Source organism: Amphiura filiformis, chromosome 2 (assembly GCF_039555335.1).
Source record: "Amphiura filiformis chromosome 2, Afil_fr2py, whole genome shotgun sequence".
Classification (NCBI taxonomy): Eukaryota; Metazoa; Echinodermata; class Ophiuroidea; order Amphilepidida; family Amphiuridae; genus Amphiura; species Amphiura filiformis.
This window is the reverse complement of record NC_092629.1, coordinates 30,013,021-30,038,332: the sequence shown is the minus strand read 5'-3', so window position 1 is coordinate 30,038,332 and position 25,312 is coordinate 30,013,021. Positions and strand designations below refer to the sequence as shown.

The 25,312-nt window shown below is 36.5% G+C and overlaps 1 protein-coding gene across 2 annotated transcripts in view; it reads right to left on the bottom strand.

The window, feature by feature from the left end:
- Window positions 1-19,893: 19,893 nt before the first annotated feature.
- Window positions 19,894-25,312, bottom strand: part of LOC140146071 (leucine-rich PPR motif-containing protein, mitochondrial-like) — a 73,436-nt gene continuing 68,017 nt past the window's right edge. For both annotated transcript variants that reach the window (XM_072167819.1, XM_072167818.1), the window contains 2 exons: window positions 24,743-24,885; window positions 19,894-23,924 (listed from right to left, as the gene is read on the bottom strand). In XM_072167819.1, coding sequence (XP_072023920.1) covers window positions 23,850-23,924; window positions 24,743-24,885 — 218 coding nt within the window. In that variant the 3' untranslated portion in view covers window positions 19,894-23,849. The remainder of the gene's footprint in view (window positions 23,925-24,742; window positions 24,886-25,312) is intronic.

Genomic DNA, 25,312 nt, shown 5'->3' with positions numbered 1-25,312 from the left:
GTGGGTTCGTGTTAATTTATCACTAGTTTATGAATTTCTTGATTTTGTTTACAAGTGAACTCAGTCATGTGTATCACGATTGAGGGGAGTTTGACCAGCTGTTTTAAGTAGGTCAGACCTCTTCAGTCGTGGTATCCATGGCGGGGTCCTCTGGCATGGTTTATGAAAAATTTTAATTTTATATTATTTGTTTTGTGTTATTATTATCTCATAATGCCATTGGTTTACCTGACAAGTTGTGGTTTATTTTACATCCTTATATAACTACTTTGTTTGACATGGTCTCTTATGCTTTCATGTTTCAATTCACTCATGAAATGTTGGTTTGTGTTAATTTATCATTAGTTTATTAATTGCTTTGATTTTGTTTACAATGAACTCAGTCATGGGTAGCATGATTGACGGGAGTTTGACCAGCTGTTTTAAGTAGGTCAGACCTTTTCAATCATGGTATCCATGGCAGGGTCCTATGGCATGGTTGATGAAAAATTTTATTTTATATTATTTGATTTGTGTCATATTATCTCATACTGCCATAAAAACAGAGAAGGTATGCGCAAGGGTGGTGTAGGTATGTATGTGAGTAATGATATCAAATATAAGATCAGATCTGATTTAAATGAAATTCATTCATCATCATTTGAATCATTTTTCGTTGAAATCGAGGATGAAAAGAGTAAGAACATCATTGTGGGAGTTATCTATAGACCACCAACATCAGGAAATAGTATTGAGCTTTTTAAGGGATGAGTCTATAGGAATAACGACCAAACAAAGAAATTCTTGTTTAAGCCGTAATATTGTAGTCTTTCAACCCTTTCACAACTTCAGCTGTGTAACTTACAAAAATTCCCGCTAAAAAGTGATTCTTTTAATTTTAGAAAATACATTAATAATCGCATTGGACTTTTCGTACTGATCGTACTATAAGTGACCACCAGCCTATAATGTTCTAATCACACTATAGACTGGGATTACATGTGACGTCATTGCCAGGCAATTGGTCTCTATTGTTCCTTGTCCGGAAATATGCCCACGCAGTCAGGGACCGTGCTTTTAAAACTCCCGCCAGATCACAATAAGGCCATTGAACTGCGTAGTAGCCATACGTACTCATTGAAGTATAACGGTAGCACGTTCCTTACCGACTCATTATTAATGTGTGGAAAGGGGTCAGGGACGGCATTCTGATCATTCTAATCCTTTCTTTTGAGGTCAATAGATAAAAGAAAGGCCTTGAACACAGGTGCCGAGTTGTAAATAATATTTAATCATCAAAGCTGATGGCATAAGAAATTTCGAGGAGGCAGCGCTTATTATTTCTTGTAAACACAATCTAATGTGGTACTCACTACATGTAGAAGGCCGGGCGGGTCTGCAAATTAGTGCATGAAGCTATAGTAAAGATATAGCTTTATGTTCAGTTTAATCAATTAAAATACTATGGCTGGATATCAAAAAAATCGCGAGGCATTAAGTATTAATTTTTATATTATTATGACAAAATCCAGTCCCTTCTCAATTGAATAGGCTCCGAGATTAGACTTTCCTTTCCAAAAATAAATTATATGGCCTAGAGGACATGATATAGGCCTAATCTAAACCCATAATTATTCGGTATCCAGAAACCTTCACAGTCTGAGCGGCGCTTGCACTCGCATCGCATTAAACTAGACAAAGTTCGCTAAACTGAGGCCTGCTTCAATTGCCAACCTTTATCGAGGGGCGAGTTTGAGGTTTCATAGTCATCTATTACCTATACCATTTTTCACCCCGATGTGGCAGTGATGTCAACGCGTTGCATTCTGGAAAACGGACATTTCGGCTGGTGCCTTCATCACAAAAAAGGAATCCCCGATCATCACGATAATGGCGCGCGATCACGAACACCCGGCAAACGGCAGAGCGTTTCAACCAATGACAAGTCTTGATTGTGTCCGTTTGTCTGCAATGCGCGTGCGCCACGCCGCTCATTGCAACCGGCATGGTAGTATGAAACCAGCACAGAGGAGTAAGATATCTTACTCCTCTGTGGAAACCAACTTTATACTGACGTGACCCCGGATGTGACGTCACTGTCACATCAGGGTGAAATGTAGTCTCGGTACCAGCCGGTTTGTGCTCCTCCGTCACCGTTAGTGACGGAGGAGCACAAACTCGGCTGGTACCAAGACTAGGTGAAATGGTATTGAACAACGCAAACCAGCCAAATTTGTCATAAGTTTGAATAGCCATTAGAACAACCGTGAATATAGTGTCATAAAGTCTTACACATCTTAGTATAACCTTGTCGTTAACGTGATACTGAATGCAGCGCCATATTTGGAATATATTCGTACACGGTGTGGGCAAATAGTTGCTCAAATGTAGGCTAAGTAGGCCTAAATCATGAAAATCGCTTAATCGGAATAATACTAACCAGTAACGGACACTGAGACAGCACTACGTTTGAAGTTTGAGGTAAGTAAAGCTTTTCCTTGTTATAAAAAACAAGGAAAAGGCAGTCATTTTATCACAACGCGATATTTTAAAAAGTACATTTTGAGAGGGCCTACGCTGGTTCTTTTGATTCTAGTGTAAAATCTGTTCATCACATGTAGTCCGATTTGGTATCTATGGTCTCATCAAAGTCTTGAGAACTCTTTTGGATGTTATGTTGGTTAACAAAAACGATACTGTTAAAAATAGCGGTATTTATGCAAGCGACGTATCTATTGTGTAAAAATGCATTGAAAATTGTCGGCTAAAGAGGGCATAAATTAAAATCGCGAAGAGTAATAGCAACAATAACTATCTACATTCCAAGCGGAAACGCTTTTCAAAAACATACCACCTTTTTCGGGCAATCGCTGAAACCGAAATATGAAATTCCAGGCCATCTGTAAAAAAGTGCGTGAGCAGAAATGACCATGAACTTGGGTCACCGAAACAAGTGTTTATATTGGTGTCAGGCCTATCATAGTGATATAACAATTAGCCCCCAATAATGGCTTTCATTTGAACCGTTATTTGTTAAACTGCGATTTTTACTTTTTGAGAAATCAATGAATGTATCAAAAAACTTTTCGAAAGTCGATTTATATTGACATAACCCGTTAACTCTGATTTTGATTATGTTCTAAACAAACTCAGCTCAGCTGAGAACAAAATCAGCTATCTCTTGGGTGATTACAATATTGATTTGCTTAAAGAAAAGAGCAATAAACATATTAGTGATTACTTGAGTATGATCTATTCTTATGGTTTTACCCAACAATAGATAAACCGACTCGTATTACGAGAACATCTGCAACTATTATTGACAATATTATTACGAATAATTGTTGGGCCAATCACCAATCTGGAATCTTTGTAGTTGATATCAGTGATCATTTCCCCATTTTTACTAATACTAATATAATAATAAATGGAAATAATGCTACGCCTAATAAAACTCAAACTGTATATAAAAGACAAGTTACGGATGATAATATAAATTTGTTATTAAAAAGACTTTCATTAGTTAATTGGAATGTCGTACTAACTGACGAGGTGGATGCAATGTATACTAATTTCATATCTAAATTCAATGACTTGTATGATGAATGCATACCAAATAAAAAAATTAATCGTAAAAAAAATCAAGAACCACATTCTCCATGGATAACAAAAGGACTCTTAAAATCAATTAACCATAAAAATAAATTGTATAAATCGTTTCTGAAACATCGTACGACTGCCAAGCAAGATCGGTATAAAATTTACAGAAATAAATTAAATTCACTCCTCAGGAAAGCCAAAAAAAGTTACTTCACAAATAAACTAAATAAATACAGAAACAATATGAGGAACACCTGGAAAATACTTAAAAATATTCTGAATAAAATAAAAGTTCAAACTTCACCACCAAATTTCGTGATAATAATAAAGTATACACAGATCCAAATGACATTGCAAATGGCTTTAATGATTACTTTGTTAACATAGGTCCAAAATTGGCTTCTTCAATTGAATGTATTCCAGGTATTGATTACTCGCATTATCTGTCAATGAGTAAAATCAGTCATGACAACAGTATGTTTTTTACACCTATCACTGAGCATGAAATCCTAAGAATTATCAATGGATTGGACTCTAACAAAAGTCCAGGGCATGATGGACTTGGTTCATTTATAATAAAAAAAGTTGCTCCAGTGATAGTAAAACCACTTCAGATAATTTTTAACGAGTCTATTCAGTCAGCTACCTGCACAACCGATTCTTTTTGTTCTGCAAGGCTCACTCAGTCATTTAATGAGGCAATACAAACGATCGAAATTGGTGTTGAAATGAGCAAAATTTTGAGTTACACCTTTTCAGTGTAAAAATTTTTTTCTCAGCCAAATGAAAAGCAATAATTTTCATTTTTTCAGTAAATGGCTGGAAAAACTATAATGCTTGATGCTGATTTTTTTTAAAATCCTGGTGTTAAACTTAGGCCTGAAATTCAGTCATTTAGTGTAAGATATTCGATTTTTATAGGCTTCAGCTCGGCCCGCGAGCTTTTTCTTGGATCAACCTTTTAGCTTTTCAAAGTAATATAGTTCGCTAATGAAGGATTTTCCCCAACTTTCTAAAGCACATCACCGTGAGCTATATATCATAGTTTTGTCAGAATTTCCGTTTTGATTTCACCATCTTTCACTGTCGGCTGAAAAAATTCCTAATCAACACGTGAAATCTAAAGGCTAGTACTAGCATTGTGGATCGATATCCCTGGGTTTAATAGGAATACCGGCATGGCTATAGTGTTGCCAGAACTATGTTAGTTTGAGACGCTAAAACATGAATTCCGTAAAAAGCTCGCAGGCGAATTCAAGGCCTATAAAAATCAAAAATATCACACTAAAAGACACAATTTGATGCTTAATTTTAACACCAGGATATAAAAAAAAATGTATATTCAAGCACCAAGTTTTTAACTGACATTACTGAAGAAAAAAAAAAATATTGCTTTATATTTGACCGAGAAAATTAATTTCATAGCAAAAAGGTGTATCTCTGAATTGTGCTGATTTTTACATGTATCGATCGACTTTTAGCGCGACTAAGCATTTCTAAAGAATTGGTTGTCCAGGCGGCAGACTGTATGAGACATAGGCCTACTGCCCTTTGTTTTGTTTTGGTTTTTTTGCCTGATTGATTCTCAATATTATTTATTGATTTATACTTTGATCAGTTCGTAATCGGCGAGAATTGTCAGGCTTTTACCACTACGCCTAAAAGTAGACCCATGCTAAGAATTACATAGTTGAACCATTTTTTATCTCGATGGTTGAACTGTCTATATTGTGCGTGTTAAATATAAACATCTCAAAAAAAGTAACTACCCCCCTTAAATAATGGCCATTATTCAAAAAGGGGCTATTGTATCGCAAATCTGTAAAATGCGTTGGAAGCAGAATTTCTTTCTGCGCATTTTAACACCTCATTTGATACAATTGGCCAGAAAACAATAAAACACCGGTCAATTTAATGTAGTGAGGTCCAGATTTGAAAGTTGCACTTACATGTACATACAATTTTTTACAATACAAAAACATTCAATTTAAATGTACGCTGTGATGTCAATATTTAGTCAATTGCTACAAATGAGGTGTCAAAATGTGCAGAAATAAATTCTACTTCTAACGCATTTTACAGATTTGTTTTTGAATAATGGTCATTATTTAAGGGGGGTCAGTTACTTTTTTTGAGATGTTTAGTAGGCACAGTATAGGACTTGAATTAGGGTTGAGCATACGTCAACTTTTTTATCAATATTAATATAAAACATATTGTTTCTATGGCGAAATTTTGCGTAGAATACAAATCTGGTGAAATTTTTGACCTCCAATGATGTTTGATACCGCTAAAGTTTAAAAATTCAAAATGGCCGCCAAAATTACGCAATTTTGCCAATAAATTGTAAATTTTGCACTTATATTACGCTTACGCTTATATTAAACAATGTTAAAGAATTTCAAATTGAAAATGAAAAAATCGCTATGTGAGGCTAAATTTCCATTGGTGCAAGAAAGCACAAACGCTAAAATATTAAAGCACTTACGACCTTTATGCATTCAAGCTTCGAAAATATACTAATAAAATATTATCATGCATGATAAAAGAATTGGGCGTGTGAATTTTGTTAAGGTCGTTTGTGTTCCAGGAAAAAGGGTAATTTGGAAATGTATTCGGTTGACTTAGTGATGCAATCTCTAGTTGGTAAGCTATCCAATCATAGGATTAAGTGGTTTACTGACAATCAAGCAGTAGCTAAAATAGCTAAACAAGGTAGTATGAAACCTGATTTGCACAATATAGCGTTAGATATATGTGGGACTTGTGTCAGACACAACATTTCCTTGGAAGTAGAGTGGATACCTAGAGCAGAAAACGACAGAGCTGATTTCATAAGTCGTATTGTAGATTCTGACGATTGGGCAATAGCAGATTCGGTGTTCAATCATTTTGATCATATATGGGGTCCTCATTCTATAGACCGTTTTGCTTCCTTCTATAATGCAAAACTACCAAAATTTAATTCAGGTTTTGGAATCCAGGCTGTTATGGAATAGAGGCATTTACTTTTGATTGGTCGTCAGAGCATAATTGGCTAGTTCCACCAATAAGTTTGATCCCCAGGGTAATCCTTCATATGATGAAAACAGGGTGTTCAGGGACCTTGATTTGCCCTCAGTGGTTTTCGGCACCATTTTGGCCTTTATTATTTCCTGATGGGTTTACCCCAATCCCAGGAATCCTGGAAATTAAAGAAATCCGATATTTTTCCGGAATGTTTGAAACGGGCAGAGGTGATAACAGTAAATTTGTAGAACAGATAGCCAGAAGTGTAATTATAGCACTAAGATGTGATTTCAGATCCTAGAAGATATCCGATATCAGGGATTATCACCGATTGGGTGTATACAGGGTGTATCAAAATGATTGGTACCGAAGACTTCTCATTTTTTGCCGATTTTTAAAACTATTTTTTGTGTCATTTTGGGATTCGTTGTTTAAATATTTGTAATTATGGTAGTTTTATCTTCTCTAAGAATTTTAGATAATAAAGATAGCACATTCTTTTTAGAAGTTACATGAGTCTAAAGGAAAGTAGGTGTTTTGACACTTTTCATCGTAACGCTGGATCAATAGCGCACCATTTTCAAAACTCTATTTTACTGCAAATACCTTGTGAGGATGATATGTTGAAAATCATGGAAATGTTTAATATTTTCTTTGCCTATTTCTTCATAATATATATAAATGTTATAATCAATTTATTGCTTAAAAGTAATATTCTTGACTTGAATAATTTAGGTGAGGTGAAAGCAGTGTGTGTATCAACACCATCCAGGGCGGTAATTTAAGTTGTATTATTGAGATTAGTAAATGGTGTGTCAGAATGGCTATAGACTGTAGACAGTGTAGGTTAGTATAGACCTGGTAAAAGTTATTGGAATGGCTCCACAGTATTCCACACTTCAGTGTGCATTCATAGTTAAGAAATACTGGTCGACACGAAGCTATGGAGAAGTGCAGAGAAGATTTAGGAGACAGTTTCTAAGAACAAGGCGTATCCCATGCAAACATGTAATAACTTACAATGCTTCAAAATTTGATATGGGCAGTTACAGAATGGACCCATCCCACAATCTACGAAAAAAGTCCTTGGAACGCTTGGTACACTCTGTCGAAATTCCGTGCAGAATTTCACATGATCATGGAAATGACGTATATTTTGCCTGGGAACAAGCATGACATCTACAACAATGATTTACCCTTCCCTCTCCCCATCAATCAATGTTGGAACACATCGGGAAACCGCTGAAGACTTTGGTATTTCTCAACATTGCACGGGAGAGGGGTGACAGTTTTCCGTTATTTACACGCAAGCGTTCCAAGACATTTTTCGTTGATTGTCTCTACCGAATGCATAATATTTCATCTAAATTTCGTTTTTGTGTCATAACTAAAAAACGGAATGTCGTATGAGCTTCATATTGCACACGATTTGAGAGTGGATTATATGCTTTGAAATCATAACAAAATTGTTAATAAAGAAATTGGTTTATTTAGGGAGTGGTCACTGAAACCATCCCCTATGCTAAACAACACACGTTTCGTAATTATGGCTCTAAACTGCTCTAAAATGTCATTTTTGTCCTATAACTTAAAAACAAAATGTTGTATGAGCTTCATATTGCACACGATTTGGGAGTATATAATATCCCTTTGAATCACAATAAAATTGTTGATCAAGATGTTGGATTATTTAGGGAATGGTCACTGAAAACACCTCCTATGCTAAATTACACACATTTCGTAATGATGACTAAAATCTCGTTTTTGTCTCATAATTCAAAAACACTACAAATATAGTTTTAAAAAAATATTACAATGTTTTGCAGCATGTTTTCCAAAATGTTTTTGAATGTTATTAAAACGTTCTGTACCCTTTATAATATAACCCAACATGTAAATGTTTTCTGTAAAACTTGCGTTTGCTGAGTATAGGCTTATCCGAACGAATCAGAAAGATTGTGATATAACAATTTGAAACAACTCATTTCTGAATATTATTTATAATAAAATACGCTTTTGCGGTGAGAAAAAACAAAAAACAAAAAAAACAATTGAATACACTTAAAGAAAAAAATTGACCACCACGGGGACTCGAACCATTGGCATCAATCAATAGTCAAAAGATTACCAGTCGAAGGACTAAGCCGTTGCGCCACGCTGCCATTTCGCAATCGAAGTAATCAGTTTTGGTCTTTTATAGTAGTCAGGTATCGGGGAAAGTGTAAAGCTGCATAGTGCAAAATGGCAAAGTGGATCAGTTTACCATAATGACAAAATGGTCCAAAATCGACATTTTATGGTTTTAAGCCGCATCTCATGGAGCGTGACGTTCGTTTACCTTGGCTATACCAATTGAGGATGTTTGAATACAAAAGGAATGACAAATTGATCGCATTTATGACATTTGTTAACAGTTTGCCATTTTGAATTGAAATAAATATCTATACGTATATATTACTATCAATGCAGGGCAAACTGCTCAGTATGCACGCTATTCAATGCAACAGTTTACCATTACAGATTACCATTATGGGTTTACACTTTACACCCTTTGACTATTCGTGTTTTGTTTGCGTGAATCATTGCTAATTTATGCATTCATTATTTTCAATGCTTTTTTTTCTTTCTTTGTATTAAAAATAAAGAAAGAAAGAAGAAAGAAAGAAAGAAAGAAAGAAAAGAAAGAAAAAGGAAAGAAAGAAAAAGAAAGAAAGAAAGAAGGAAAGAAAAATGAATGAATGAATGAATGAATGAATGAATGAATGAATGAACGAAAGACATTTGAAATAAATAAAAACATGAACGTGGAAAAAGTTTGAAGTGACCGCTTATAGGTTCAAATTGCAAGCAGCTTAATCACGAAGCTCACGTGGCCGAGTGGTTAAGGCATATGTCTTGTTAACATGAGGTCCTGGGTTCGATTCCCAGGCGGTATTACTTTTTATGTTTCATTTATTATTTGCGACGGTGAACCCGGTGAAAATATTTGTTTATTATAAATACATGAAGTATACATTTTTGATTTATTTTTTCTGTCTTTCTTTCTTCCTATCTCTCTATGTTTGATTAATTAATTTAATTATTTCTTTCTTTCTTTCCCAAAAGCCCCCAAATGAAATACTTTCCGATTTAAATGTGATCTTATAATAGTCCTACAAACTCCCTCCGCCCTACCCCACATACATCCCACGCCCAACACCTCCCTCGCACACACCACCACATTATACACACCCCATACACAAAAATGTGAAGCACAAATCTGCTGAAGATAGTTGTTACATCATGTCAAAAACAAGTTAATGCTATCTACTGAAGATAGTCGTAGTTTATTATTGACTTCATTACAATCTTAACGTACATGCGGTTTTAGTATTTAATTAAAACTCATTTTTCTGTTTTGTAACGCTCGTTCACCTATCTGACAAGTGCTATGAAGGTGAACTTTAAATATTAATTTCAAAATAAATTAAACAACTCGGAATCATGCAGCTTAGAGCCGTGATACGATTTCTCGGTTTTAAGATATAGCATAAAAATGTCATTAAATGCGTGTATGTTAGGGTATGGGGTGTTTCAGTGTCCACTCCCTGAACCAACCAATTTCTTTATCAACAATTGTATTTTGATTCCTAAGTACATGGTCTACTTCCAAATCCTGTGAAATATGAAGATCATACAACATTCTGTTTTTGAGTTATGGGACAAAAACTACATTTTAAACAGTTTAGAGCTATAATTGCGAAATGTGTGTATTTTAGCATAGGGGTGATTGCAGTGACCACTTCCTGAAGAAGCCAATTTCTTTATCAACAATTTTGTTATGATTCCAAAGCATATAATCCACTCTCAAATCGTGTGCAATGAGAAACTCATACGACATTCCGTTTTTGAGTTATGAGACAAAAACGAAATTTAGATGAAATATTTTGCATTCGGCAGAGACAATCTACGAAAAAAGTCCTTGGAACGCTTGGTACACTCTGTCGAAATTCCGTGCAGAATTTCACATGATCATGGAAATGACGTATATTTTGCCTGGGAACAAGCATGACATCTACAACAATGATTTACCCTTCCCTCTCCCCATCAATCAATGTTGGAACACATCGGGAAACCGCTGAAGACTTTGGTATTTCTCAACATTGCACGGGGAGAGGGGTGACAGTTTTCCGTTATTTACACGCAAGCGTTCCAAGACATTTTTCGTTGATTGTCTCTACCGAATGCATAATATTTCATCTAAATTTCGTTTTTGTGTCATAACTAAAAACGGAATGTCGTATGAGCTTCATATTGCACACGATTTGAGAGTGGATTATATGCTTTGAAATCATAACAAAATTGTTAATAAAGAAATTGGTTTATTTAGGGAGTGGTCACTGAAACCATCCCTATGCTAAACAACACACGTTTCGTAATTATGGCTCTAAACTGCTCTAAAATGTCATTTTTGTCCCATAACTTAAAAACAAAATGTTGTATGAGCTTCATATTGCACACGATTTGGGAGTATATAATATCCCTTTGAATCACAATAAAATTGTTGATCAAGATGTTGGATTATTTAGGGAATGGTCACTGAAAACACCTCCTATGCTAAATTACACACATTTCGTAATGATGACTAAAATCTCGTTTTTGTCTCATAATTCAAAAACACTACAAATATAGTTTTAAAAAATATTACAATGTTTTGCAGCATGTTTTCCAAAATGTTTTTGAATGTTATTAAAACGTTCTGTACCCTTTATAATATAACCCAACATGTAAATGTTTTCTGTAAAACTTGCGTTTGCTGAGTATAGGCTTATCCGAACGAATCAGAAAGATTGTGATATAACAATTTGAAACAACTCATCTCTGAATATTATTTATAATAAAATACGCTTTTGCGGTGAGAAAAAAAAAAAAAAACCAAAAACAATTGAATACACTTAAAGAAAAAAATCGACCACCACGGGGACTCGAACCATTGGCATCAATCAATAGTCAAAAGATTACCAGTCGAAGGACTAAGCCGTTGCGCCACGCTGCCATTTCGCAATCGAAGTAATCAGTTTTGGTCTTTTATAGTAGTCAGGTATCGGGGAAAGTGTAAAGCTGCATAGTGCAAAATGGCAAAGTGGATCAGTTTACCATAATGACAAAATGGTCCAAAATCGACATTTTATGGTTTTAAGCCGCATCTCATGGAGCGTGACGTTCGTTTACCTTGGCTATACCAATTGAGGATGTTTGAATACAAAAGGAATGACAAATTGATCGCATTTATGACATTTGTTAACAGTTTGCCATTTTGAATTGAAATAAATATCTATACGTATATATTACTATCAATGCAGGGCAAACTGCTCAGTATGCACGCTATTCAATGCAACAGTTTACCATTACAGATTACCATTATGGGTTTACACTTTACACCCTTTGACTATTCGTGTTTTGTTTGCGTGAATCATTGCTAATTTATGCATTCATTATTTTCAATGCTTCTTTTTTTTCTTTCTTTGTATTAAAAATAAAGAAAGAAAGAAAGAAAGAAAGAAAGAAAGAAAAAGGAAAGAAAGAAAAAGAAAGAAAGAAAGAAGGAAAGAAAAAATGAATGAATGAATGAATGAATGAATGAATGAATGAACGAAAGACATTTGAAATAAATAAAAACATGAACGTGGAAAAAGTTTGAAGTGACCGCTTATAGGTTCAAATTGCAAGCAGCTTAATCACGAAGCTCACGTGGCCGAGTGGTTAAGGCATAGGTCTTGTTAACATGAGGTCCTGGGTTCGATTCCCAGGCGGTATTACTTTTTATGTTTCATTTATTATTTGCGACGGTGAACCCGGTGAAAATATTTGTTTATTATAAATACATGAAGTATACATTTTTGATTTATTTTTTCTCTCTTTCTTTCTTCCTATCTCTCTATGTTTGATTAATTAATTTAATTATTTCTTTCTTTCTTTCCCAAAAGCCCCCAAATGAAATACTTTCCGATTTAAATGTGATCTTATAATAGTCCTACAAACTCCCTCCGCCCTACCCCACATACATCCCACGCCCAACACCTCCCTCGCACGCACACACCACCACATTATACACACACCCCATACACAAAAATGTGAAGCACAAATCTGCTGAAGATAGTTGTTACATCATGTCAAAAACAAGTTAATGCTATCTACTGAAGATAGTCGTAGTTTATTATTGACTTCATTACAATCTTAACGTACATGCGGTTTTAGTATTTAATTAAAACTCATTTTTCTGTTTTGTAACGCTCGTTCACCTATCTGACAAGTGCTATGAAGGTGAACTTTAAATATTAATTTCAAAAATAAATTAAACAACTCGGAATCATGCAGCTTAGAGCCGTGATACGATTTCTCGGTTTTAAGATATAGCATAAAAATGTCATTAAATGCGTGTATGTTAGGGTATGGGGTGTTTCAGTGTCCACTCCCTGAACCAACCAATTTCTTTATCAACAATTGTATTTTGATTCCTAAGTACATGGTCTACTTCCAAATCCTGTGAAATATGAAGATCATACAACATTCTGTTTTTGAGTTATGGGACAAAAACTACATTTTAGAGCAGTTTAGAGCTATAATTGCGAAATGTGTGTATTTTAGCATAGGGGTGATTGCAGTGACCACTTCCTGAAGAAGCCAATTTCTTTATCAACAATTTTGTTATGATTCCAAAGCATATAATCCACTCTCAAATCGTGTGCAATGAGAAACTCATACGACATTCCGTTTTTGAGTTATGAGACAAAAACGAAATTTAGATGAAATATTTTGCATTCGGCAGAGACAATCTACGAAAAAAGTCCTTGGAACGCTTGGTACACTCTGTCGAAATTCCGTGCAGAATTTCACATGATCATGGAAATGACGTATATTTTGCCTGGGAACAAGCATGACATCTACAACAATGATTTACCCTTCCCTCTCCCCATCAATCAATGTTGGAACACATCGGGAAACCGCTGAAGACTTTGGTATTTCTCAACATTGCACGGGGGAGAGGGGGTGACAGTTTTCCGTTATTTACACGCAAGCGTTCCAAGACATTTTTCGTTGATTGCAGGTGTTATGTTCTTTCAAGATAGGGCTTCACCTCACACTGCCAGAGTCGCAAGGCAGGGACTTCAGGAACTATCTTTCTAAAAGCATGTGTAAAGCAATTTTATGAATTGAAGTGTATGTATGCAATAAATGGTTCAAGCAGTAAACATATTCATCTTGTGTTGTGTAAGTCAAATCATGATTATGTCGATCTTCGTTTAAATGACAATGGCTCCCAGATGCATCAACCTATCAACTTCAGATTAATAGATCAACAAGATAACATATGCCCGTTTCTATTTATAGTACAAAAACTGTATTACTTAGCAATTTTATATTTTTTATATATTTTTAAAAATGTCACATAGCCCGGTACCAATCATTTTGATACACCCTGTAGTGTAATTATATCTTAGCATGATCCTGTCATGGTATTTTGGCAATCGGTATTGCTGTCAGACAGCAAAATTTTCCAAACAGTTTGGATAATGGTTTTGTCACTGATGATATTTGACAAAAGTATGCTGTCAGACAGCGGTTCTTATCCAATCACTATTGGTTAAGTCTGTTTTAACATTTTTTTGTCCTCAAAAAGAGGTAAGCCCAAGAGTTGGGAGTCAACCAGGTTTAAAATAACAGGTATGTGTAGTATATATTAGAGTTTATTCAGATGGTATAGATTCTGATTATTGTTTTTGTTTGCTTTCAGGTAATATTTGGGAGCGGAATATGGACAAATAGCCCTGCTGAGAACCAGCATGAAGAACTTATAAAACTGGAAGCAGAGTTACCCTCTGTACTCTTGAACTCTAAAGCTACATCTACCAATGCCCAATACAGTGGCGCTTTTAATAAATGGTGTACATGGGCAGGTAAATTTAGATTAGTTAAAATCCCGGCTGATCCGTTTCATCTGTCGCTTTATCTGATAAGCCTGAGCCACTCAGCCAAATCTCCAGCACCCATCCTTACAGCAGTCAGCAGTATTGCCTGGGCTCATAAATTGGCTGGTTTAGCTGAACCGTGTAGCACTCCGTTAGTTAAAAGTTCAGTCGAAGGCTTAAAGCGCAAGCTATCGTCTCCAAAAGTCAAAAAAGAGCCTATTTCACCGGGAATATTGATTAATATGTATGAGTTATATTGTGCTGATCTTTCCGTTAAAAACCTGTTTAATATCAGAACAGTATGTATGTGCTTAATTGCATACGCTGGTTTTCTACGTTTTGACAAACTGTCAGATATTAAGTATGGTCATCTTGATTTTAAACAATCACATCTTTCAATATTCATTCCGAAGAGTAAATCCGATGTTTATAGAGATGAAACCATGTGGTAATTGCAAGGCTAGGTTCAAAAACATGCCCTGTTGCTATTCTCGAAAAGTATTTAGAGTTAGCCCAATTCAAAGTTGCTGATGCAGATCGCTTTATTTTCAGAAATCTTTCGGTCACTAAATTGGGGTTCAAGTTAAGAGATACTAACCGACCTATGTCATACACTCGTGTTAGAGAAATCATATTAGATGCTCTAAAACCTATTGTTGGGGATGCGTCAGTGTATTGTGTCCATAGCCTACGTTCAGGCGGCGCCTCTGAGGCGGCCAATGCCGGGATTAATGATAGAATGTTTAAAAGGCATGGCAGGTGGAAGTCCGAGTCATGGCTATGTTAAAGATTCACTTGAAAACAGGTTGGCTGTGACAAAATCACTTGGCCTTTGATTCCCTGGCTTTTTTCCCTTCATGGAGCATTACAGTAGTGCTCTGGTCAATAACAGTACCGACAATTAATGCTAATTTCTTGTGTTTTGGTATGTTTATTCGTTTGTGTGAGGGGGGCCCGGCGGGGGATCTCAGGGTCGGGAGGTATGAGTGAAGAATTGGAAATTTATTCGGTTGATACTGCCCTCGTTGAATTAGAATAAATTAAACTTCTTCACGATTACGTCATCAGGAATGAGATTGTGAAGGGTTGTTCCGGGGTTAGATCACTTCACGTCGGTAGCTGGAGCCTACAACACACAATTTTTATATATATATTTTTTTTTTCTGTGGCCAAGCTGGTTAGTAGTCTGGATGGGAAGGTCTTTTGGCACGTTTTCGTAGCTCCCTAGTTGCTGCGTTCGTATTCTGTGTAGGCTGTCCTATTGTAATAGATTCAAATAATTATACTGATCTATGTAGTAGTTTAAGACAATGGATTCATTATGTTTAACATTATGGTAATCATGGAGCATTACAGTAGTGCTCTGGTCAATAACAGTACCGACAATTAATGCATGGAGCATTACAGTAGTGCTCTGGTCAATAACAGTACCGACAATTAATGCTAATTTCTTGTGTTTTGGTATGTTTATTCGTTTGTGTGAGGGGGGCCCGGTGGGGGATCTCAGGGTCGGGAGGTATGAGTGAAGAAACGGTCATTTTTATGGGCTATTCCATTTAAAATTCATACTACCTTTGTGGAAGATTTTAGAAATATCTTACGTAGGGAAAGTATACGTTTCAAATAGAATGAATTTTCAAAATCTCCCACAGGGGGAGTTTGGATTTTAAAGGGAACAGCCCAATAACATAAAAACTGCGATTTGAGCATCTCAGTGAAAAACCTCGTATTGTAATAGTGTGTCTGGTAAAAATGCCCATTGTAAAATTTTCCAACGACTGAGGGTGCACCTTCCCCCTTAGATACCAATGAGGGGGTGCTTCCCCCTGTATCGCGCAAGCGTCACGATATGCCCGCTTCGTGGTCACTTCACACATCATTACGCACTCCACCGGTTAACTTTGGATTGACGTCCTAGCTGGTAATATAAACAAGACATTGAAACTACATTACAAATAGGCACGGTCAGCTAAACTTAAACTTCAACTTGTTGTTATTAAGCCATCCTCCTGGGAAAGGGGGAGGGGTTCAGTAGAGAGACCGGGCTAGTAGTTGTTACAGTGATAATTTCTCCAAGAAGGACGGAAGTCTACTTACTAGCTTTGAACCAACTAGATTGAAGAGCAACCCGCTAGACTAGAAGTCAAACATGTGTTTTTAAACTTAAAATAGTAACAAATTAGGCCTACTTAAAAAAAAATACATTTCACCCAACTCCAGAATGAACCCTTTTGGGTGTGGAATTTCCAAAATATGGACCTTCCATCCCACCCCACTCCAAAACAAAAACAACAAGACCTACTGTGGCTCACGAGCCACAAATACCAGGCGGTGGCTTCTGATTGACCTCAGAGTCATTTGATATTTAACCTCGGGTAAACTGCGGTTGACTAGGCATGCTCTATCAAATCTGAGACTGCTTGCGTCACGTTTAAGCCCAATCGGGTCCGTTTTAAAATTTGACTTCACTTAACCTTTACTTGCCTTTGACCTCAGATGACCTTTAAGGTTTCATACTCCACAAGTGTCAGGAATTAGTTTCCACAAGTTACAGCCCGGTTGAAGTAACTTCAAATTCGACCTAACCTTTGACCTCACATGACCTTTGCGGTTTTATACTCCCCCAAGTGTTTGGGATCATTTCCCCAAGTTACAGCCCAATCAGAGCAACTTTAAATTTGACCTGACCTTTGACCTCAGATGACCTTCGACATTTTATATTCCCCAAGTGCTGGGGATTGATTTCCCCAAGTTACAGCCCAATCAGAGCAACTTTAAATTAGCCCCGACTTTTGACCTTGGATGACATTTGTGCCTGGACACCTCGAATAAGCCGTAAAGTCCCCCTCTGGTCATTTTTACTTTTTACATAATTTGCAAAAAGCATGTTTCAGGGATTAAAATGACACCTCAATGAACTTCATATGGCAATCAGAAGCGAAGTTATGGCTTGTTATAGGTTGTCATGAATGAAAACGCGAAACCGAGAAAAACGCGTTCAAAGTTAGGGAAGCAAAATGACCATTCATCAGATGGGCCTCAGAAAATGTAGATTATTTCATATTTCCACTTATTTCTTTAAAATAAAACTTTATATGTGTTTCGAAGAAAGCTTAAACATTTCAAATCTGCAAAAATCTCAACTTCGCCATAATACGAGATTTGCATATATTTTCACCTGTAGCTCGAAATGAAGTTTGCCGAGTTTACGGCTCATTCGCCGCGTCCAGCCACATTTGTGGTTTCATACGCCCCATTGTTAGGGATCATTTTCTCCGAGTTAGAACAACTTTAAATTTGACCTGACCTTTGACCTTGGACAAGCTATTTACAGTTTCATACTCCCCAAGTGTCAGGAATCATGTCTTGCATAAAAGGTGTATGGATTCAAGTTGGAATAACTCAATAGACCAAATCTGACGAAAACTCACGAACCCTAACTAATCTTATCTCTTGTTATCAAAATAGCAGACTACCTGTCTCCCTGTCCAAGTTATCTGCCGAATTGCTGCCTCTAATGATAGCTGCTTCATCAAATTTTAGGCAAAAATTTTCACAAAATGATACCCATTGAGCCTTACATGAACTTTGACCCCAAACTGTGGCACAGCGTATTTGAAGCTTGGGCCAGACAAGACTAAGAGAGAACTAGAGCTACTGTGGCTCACGAGCCACAGATATCAGCGGTGGCTTATGATTGACCTCATTTGACTTTAACCTCGGGTTAACTCGAGTTGACTACTCATGCTCCCTCAAATCAAGGATAATTTGCATCACATTTAAGCCCAATCAGGCCCGCTTTTTTAACACTTGACCTTATTTGAACTTTTCTGACCTTGGACCTCAGATGGCCTTTACGGTTTTATAATCCCCAAGTGCCAGGAATAATTTTCAGCCAGGTTGAAGCAACTTCAAATTTGACCTCACCTTTGACCTCGATGACCTTTACGGTTTCATACTCCCCATGTGTCAAGAACCATTTTCCCCGAGTTACCTCCTAATCAGAGCAACTTTAAGTTTGACCTGACCTTTGATCTTGGATGACCTTTATGTGTCACGAGTTACAGCCCAATCGGAGCAACTTTAAATTTGACTTGACCTTTGAGCACATGAACTTTGCAATTTCATACTCCCCATGTGTCAGGGATCATTTTTCTTGAGTTACCACCAAATCGGAGCAACTTTAAGTTTGACCTGATCTTGGATGACCTTTACGTGTCCCAAGTGTCAGGAATTACTGGACCCAATTTACAGCAGAGTAACGTTACATTTGACCTGACCTTTGCAGTTACATACTCCAAAGTGTTAGGGATTATTTTCTGCAAGTTACATCCAGATCGAAGCAACTTAAAAATTGTCCTGACCTTTGATCTCGGATGACCTTAGCGGTTTCATGCTCCCCAGGTGTCACGGATCATTTTCCCCCGAGTTACAGCCCAATCAAAGCAACTTTAAATTTGACCTGACCTTTGCAGTTTCATACTCTCCAAGTGTCAGGAATGATGTCCCCCGAGTTACAGCTCAATCAGAGCAACTTTTCATTTGACCTGACCTTTGACCCCAGATTACCTTTACAGTTTCACACTCATATTTCAAAATGTACGCCCCTTAACAAATATTCACTATTATTTATTGCACCATCAGTAGAAACCTATTAGTTATTATTATTATTATTAGCCCCATATATACCATCGATAGAAACTATATATCATTTACCACATAGCCTTAGTGTGTATGTATTGATTTTTATAAATGCATCATGGAAAAGCATGATTTCCTGTGATCGAAATAGTAGCCACAAAATAGGTTATTCCTGTTGAAACCCATACACCCCTCCGGAAGACATGACCTTAATCTCCCACACAGGGAGTGTGAATTTCAAATGGGCCTACATGAATGGGTTGCTCCATTTGACATAATAATACACTCCCTGTGTGGAAGAGTTAGGTCATGTCTTGCATAAAAGGTGTATGGATTTAGGTTGGAATAGCCCAATAGACTTGTTGATGATTTGAAATGACCACAATATGTGACTGTTTAATATTTATTACCAGCAATGTGGGAAAAGAGACACATGAAGAACTGAAAAAGGTACCATTTTGTTGAAGGAGCAAAGTTCAACAAACCATAACCCCACTTCTGGATATCGTTTGAAGTCAAATGATATACCACTTATAAGCTTAAAATATATAATTTCTAAACAAGAAATAAAACAAAATTGACCGGGCCGACTTTACGGCTCATTTGTGGTTTACGGTCTGCCGGTCACATATAAAGATGTTGGAGCTTCACAGTGGCTAAAATATAATTGCTTGCATGCAATGGACTGTTGACATATTTACAATGACAAAGTTCATTTTCTTTACCAGTGACATCGTTTTATTCAAGTCAAATAAAATATAAAATATCTAAATACACGCAAGTGTAACTGCTAGTTTTATCGCTCAGTAGTGGTGACACCAGAATTTTAGCACAATTCTTGTTTACCATGCACTAGGACCCACAACATGTTCATCTATCAGGGCACAGTTCTTTAACCCAATACATTTGTACATTCATTGAATGACCTTAGAAAATTTGAGTACAAAACCTCATACTCTGCAACTTTTTGCACTATGAGGGTTTAATTGACAGGGCCTAGATTTCGACGAGAATCACAGAATCGATTCTCGTAAGATTCGGTTACGAGAATCATCTTGTCTCATTATATCATTCTCACAAACTGAGACGAAATCTAGGCCCTGATTGAGATTATTGAATTATGCCATTGGGATGAGGCCATTGTGGTCCCGATCATTCCTGAACACAACCTTTTTCCAAGGAAGGGAAACATTAAGGAATCCGATAGCAACGTTTGCACAATAGTTTTTTGCGGGACCTGAGAGCACCTCAGACATACCAAATTGATTTCTGAATACGAGTCATGTTCTGATGATATCAAATAATTTAGATTTTTTTTTTAATTTGCGATATATTACAAATTTGATTAAAATTCAATATTTTTGATATTTAACAGTCCTCTATAGCTATGTACTAAATGTGTATGTAGCTGGGATGAAATGCCAACCATCGATTAAGAAATTTGACCTTTCATATTGAAGATGTGCATTTTTTCCCAAAACAGGGGTGTGAGAGGCCACAGACCAAAAAAGAGGAAAATTAGTATAAAAAAAACGCTGAAAAACAGCGTAAAATCAGGGTAAAATCACCAAATATGGGCTGAAAATAAAAGAAAATTTTGGCAACAAAAAAAGTGGAAATCAACTGAAAAGAGGAACTCTTACACCCCTGCCAAAAAGACCTAAATTTTAATGGTGTTTTTTTTTGGGGGGGGGGGGATTTTATACCTTAAATACAAAAGGTCAAAATTTTCATATGATGGATGCCTTTTCATCCCAGCTACATACACTGTAAGATTAGATAAGAATTATACAATTTACTTTGAGGACTGTTTAATTTCAAAATCATCAATTTTTATTTTTTGCGATAAATTGTGTATTATATCATGAATTTCAAAAAATCTAAATTATTTGATATCAGAAGGATATTCCTCGTTTTCAAAATATAATTTGATATGTCTGACATGCTCTCAGGTCCCACAAAAATATGTGCAAACGTCGCTATCTGATCCCTTAAGGGAAGTTTGTTTGTTTTGACCTAAATGCCGTCTCCCTGAGTGCCACCATTACTATCACTCCATCAAGGGAAACAATGCGCTATTCCAGTTGAAATCCATACCCCCCTATGAAAAACATGATCGTCAACTTCAACAGAGGGGGTGTAGATTTCACATGGAGTCACCCATATATAGGTAACCCCATTAGAAATTCACACTGTGTGGAAGATTAATTTTAAAGTCATATTTTCCATACGGGTGTATGGATTTCAACTGGAATACTCCATTGTTTCAGTATATATTTCATCTGTAAACAGCACACTTCTATTCTCATGTCAATGCGTACATGTGTACAGGCCCACAGTTGGGATTATTTTTGTACAGGGTGCAAAATGTCCAAAATATGGGCCTTCTCCCAAAACAAATTTGCTTACATGCAATAAATGTGGATTTACCAACCCCAACCTCTTAAAATATTGTGAATAGTTTAACATAAAAAGGTGTCTCTTAGATAACCTACTTGCGTAAGCTTTCATTTAAAAATGTTTCCCTGAAAAGTGGACCTTCTTGTCGATTGGCAGGGGAAAGGGGGTGTATACACGCTTGTGAAGTGGCACTTTTCAATCTCTATACTTAATTTTGTTACACCCTGTAGAATGACTGATGTTACGCAATTGACTTCTTCTCTGATCTGTTCATTTTCCCCAATAAATGATATATTGGGCTATTCCACTTAAATCCACATTCCCCTGTGGAAGATTTTGGAAATATCTTCCGTAGGCGGAATATGAATTTCAAATGGAATGAATATATTAGCAACTCCATTTGAAACTTGTCCTCCATCAATGGAAGATTCTAGTTGAATCTTTCTCAAGAGGGTGTATGAAATTCAAATGGAGCTGCCTAATGTGTTCGGAAGATATTTCCAAAGTCTTCCACAGGGTGGTATGGATTTCAACTGGAATTTGCAGTAATTTGGAAAGATTTTAAATATATTGCTACATTTCATACATTTTTTTAATACCGGTCTAACATCACTTAATAACAGGTCCATTTGTTTTTGGATATTTTGATTTCTGTCAACTAAGATTTACATCCTTAGGCCATTCTCATATTTTACATAATCAAAATACATCATTGTCTTTTTATGTAATCAGCCCTCAATGGAACTAGAATTACGACGTTCATAATTAAGGTGCCCCCCCCCACAAAGGTTTGTAACTACAAGAATATGCAAGTAAGGTCTGACCTTTCGTATTGAAGATACACATTTTTTCCCCAAAAGACCGGAATTTTTAAGGTCTTTTTGGAAAAAAATGCATCTTTAATACGAAGTCAAAATTGTCAAATGATCGTTGGCTTTTCCTCCCAGCTACATACACTTATTTATAGCAATGAGAGGAAAAAATTGAGGATATTACAACATAACTTTTGGCCCCATTATGACCTTCGACCCTCGTTGGAAGCACAGGGGGCATAGACAAAAATGGAACCATTTGAGATGTAAGGATGCCAAAAACACTGGTTCCATTAATGTAGCAAACTAGATCCTAACTCAAAATCACCCAATAGCACCCTGTACTACCCTTGTTAATGGGCTAGTTGAAATCCACACACCCCTAAGACATGACCTTCATCTCCCACACAGGGGGTGTAGACTTCAAATGGAGTCACCCATTTTGGTAACCCTATTTGAAACTCGCACTCCCTGGTGGGATGATGGATTTCAACTAGAATAGCCCAAGGTTATTGATATTCTTGGACATTTTAACACTGAAAACTGGACTTTTTGTCAAGGGGGGTGCATTGCTAGGGGCTTGGCTAAGTTATGACAGTTCCTCTCAGAAAGGCTAACTCATTAACTATAGGGTCCACAACTTACAAGTTCCCCTCTAAATACTTTTAAAATAAATCGACAAATATTAGATGAAATGTAAATGTGTAAAAAGGTATGAGCAACCTTATACGGACCAAATTATAGCGTCACATGTCATTGTGTTCAGTCACAATGGTAAAAAAAATGTAAACAGTGCTAAGAGTTGCATCCGAGTCCAAAGGAGTCAACTCTCAAACAATACAGGAGGCCAGGTTACAAAACCTGACTGCTATGGACTCAAGTGCAACATTTAAAACAGCTTGTTTCTTACACAATTAACCATTGTGACTGAACGCAATGTTATTGGTCCACATGTGTAAAACAAATAAGGCTATACATGCCTTTTTACATTTTTACATTTTGTAAAATATTTTTCGACTTATTTTAAATAGTATTTGCGAGAACTTATAAGTTGTGGACCCTATATAATGATCTTGCTATTCCAGTTGAAATCCCCACACCCTACGGGAGACAGGGGTGTAGATTTCACCTATTTAAGCTATCCCATTTGAAATTCACACTCCCCTTGTGGGAGATTAAGGTCATGTCTTCCATAGGGGGGGTTTATGGATTTCAACTGGAATAGCCCAAGAAAGGCTTACTCATGCTAATGATCCTACTACTATTCCAGTTGTTATCCCCACACCCCCTATTCTCCCACACGGGGGTGTAGATTTCAAATGGAGTCACCAATTCAACATCACTTGAAACTCACACTTGGCATTACATAGGGGTGGGGGTATGGATTTCAACTGGATCAACCCAATCCTGCTATTTGTTCATTTCTCTTGTTTTACACACTTCCTTTTTCTTCTCTCTTTCACACTTCTAATCTTTCAGCGGCTTTGTCTTTCGCAGCTTTTGCTATTTGCTCAACATAGTATGATAAGGATTCCTGTATAGAAAAAGATGGAAAACAAAATGTGTTATTTTATCTCACGCATGAAAACTGGTCTCAAAAAACAAACAAACACTGAAAACCATGTTTTTTACCATTTTCTGTGAATTTGATTCAGAAATAGCCTGTAAAACACTGAAAACAATAACAAAAAACACTAAAATTGGCTAAAACACTGACAATTTTCATGCCTGTTATCTGAAACAAGGGAGTCCACATGAGGTTTCACCGCCTGAACAGAATTAATCACAACTTGAATTCCCTCCTGGGTCAGTATCTGTCAATGAGGTGACCAGGGGTCCATTTCACTAATCTTGACTTACTGAAGTAACCGTTCAGTAAAGTTACGAATACCCAATACTAGACGTAACTTAACGAAGTGTACTGTAGTAAATCCTTATTACTTACAAAGGGTACCGTTCAGTAAGGTAGTTTAGTGAAATAAAACTTACGACTTGTCGTATTAAGTTACAAACGATTTTGAGACTTATATCAAGGCATGGGTCAGCAGTTTTATTTTAGGATCGGTCAGGTTACAGCAATCAAACAATGCTTTTACGACTAATTAACAGTCTTGCACACCCATCAACCTCGCAACGAATGTATGTTAAGTGATAGATTGAGGTTCAATCAACTATACGTTGGTTCGCTTCAAGAGTCGGTAGTGACATCAATCCTTTTTCGCGGTTGCGCCACAAACCTGCCACCGACCAAATTTGATTCTGCTGTCAGCGAAATATGCACATGAGCTGGACCAAATTTTAGAAACAACCTTTATTATGGGCTACATACCGAATTTTGGACCCTATACTTACAGGTGGCTCTTCAAAAGGAACTTGTTGGTTGTGATTCTTAAATACTACTGCTAATCTCTTGAGCTCTAAGTCCCCTATAGAAAGGTTTGCATTGGTCATTTCTTGATATACACTGTGGGCACCTTCTAAGTCATTGTTGGCATCTGAAACAAAACAATCAATGAATGAATCATCAATCAATCAATAAAACAATTCAACCAACTGTTGGTTGTGATTCTTAAATACTGCTGCTAATCTTTTAAGCTCTAGGTCCCCTATGGAGAGGTTTGCATAATTAGTCATTTCTTGGTACACACTGTGGGCCCCTCCTATACTTTGATCAGCTCATAATCTAGCTGCGGGAATTGTTATGTTTTTAAGACTAGGCTGAAGAGAAGACCCACGTTAAGAGTGATAGATTATTATATATATTATATTATTGACAAATAACACTTTGATGTTTTGCAAAAGTTCATTCTACAAATGAAATCATATACTTTGAAAACTTGCTTGATTTATTGTTGTGAATAAGTTATGTACGTTTTACAAAAGTGTTGTTGTTTCAGCCCTCTTTACATCATAACTCGAGAA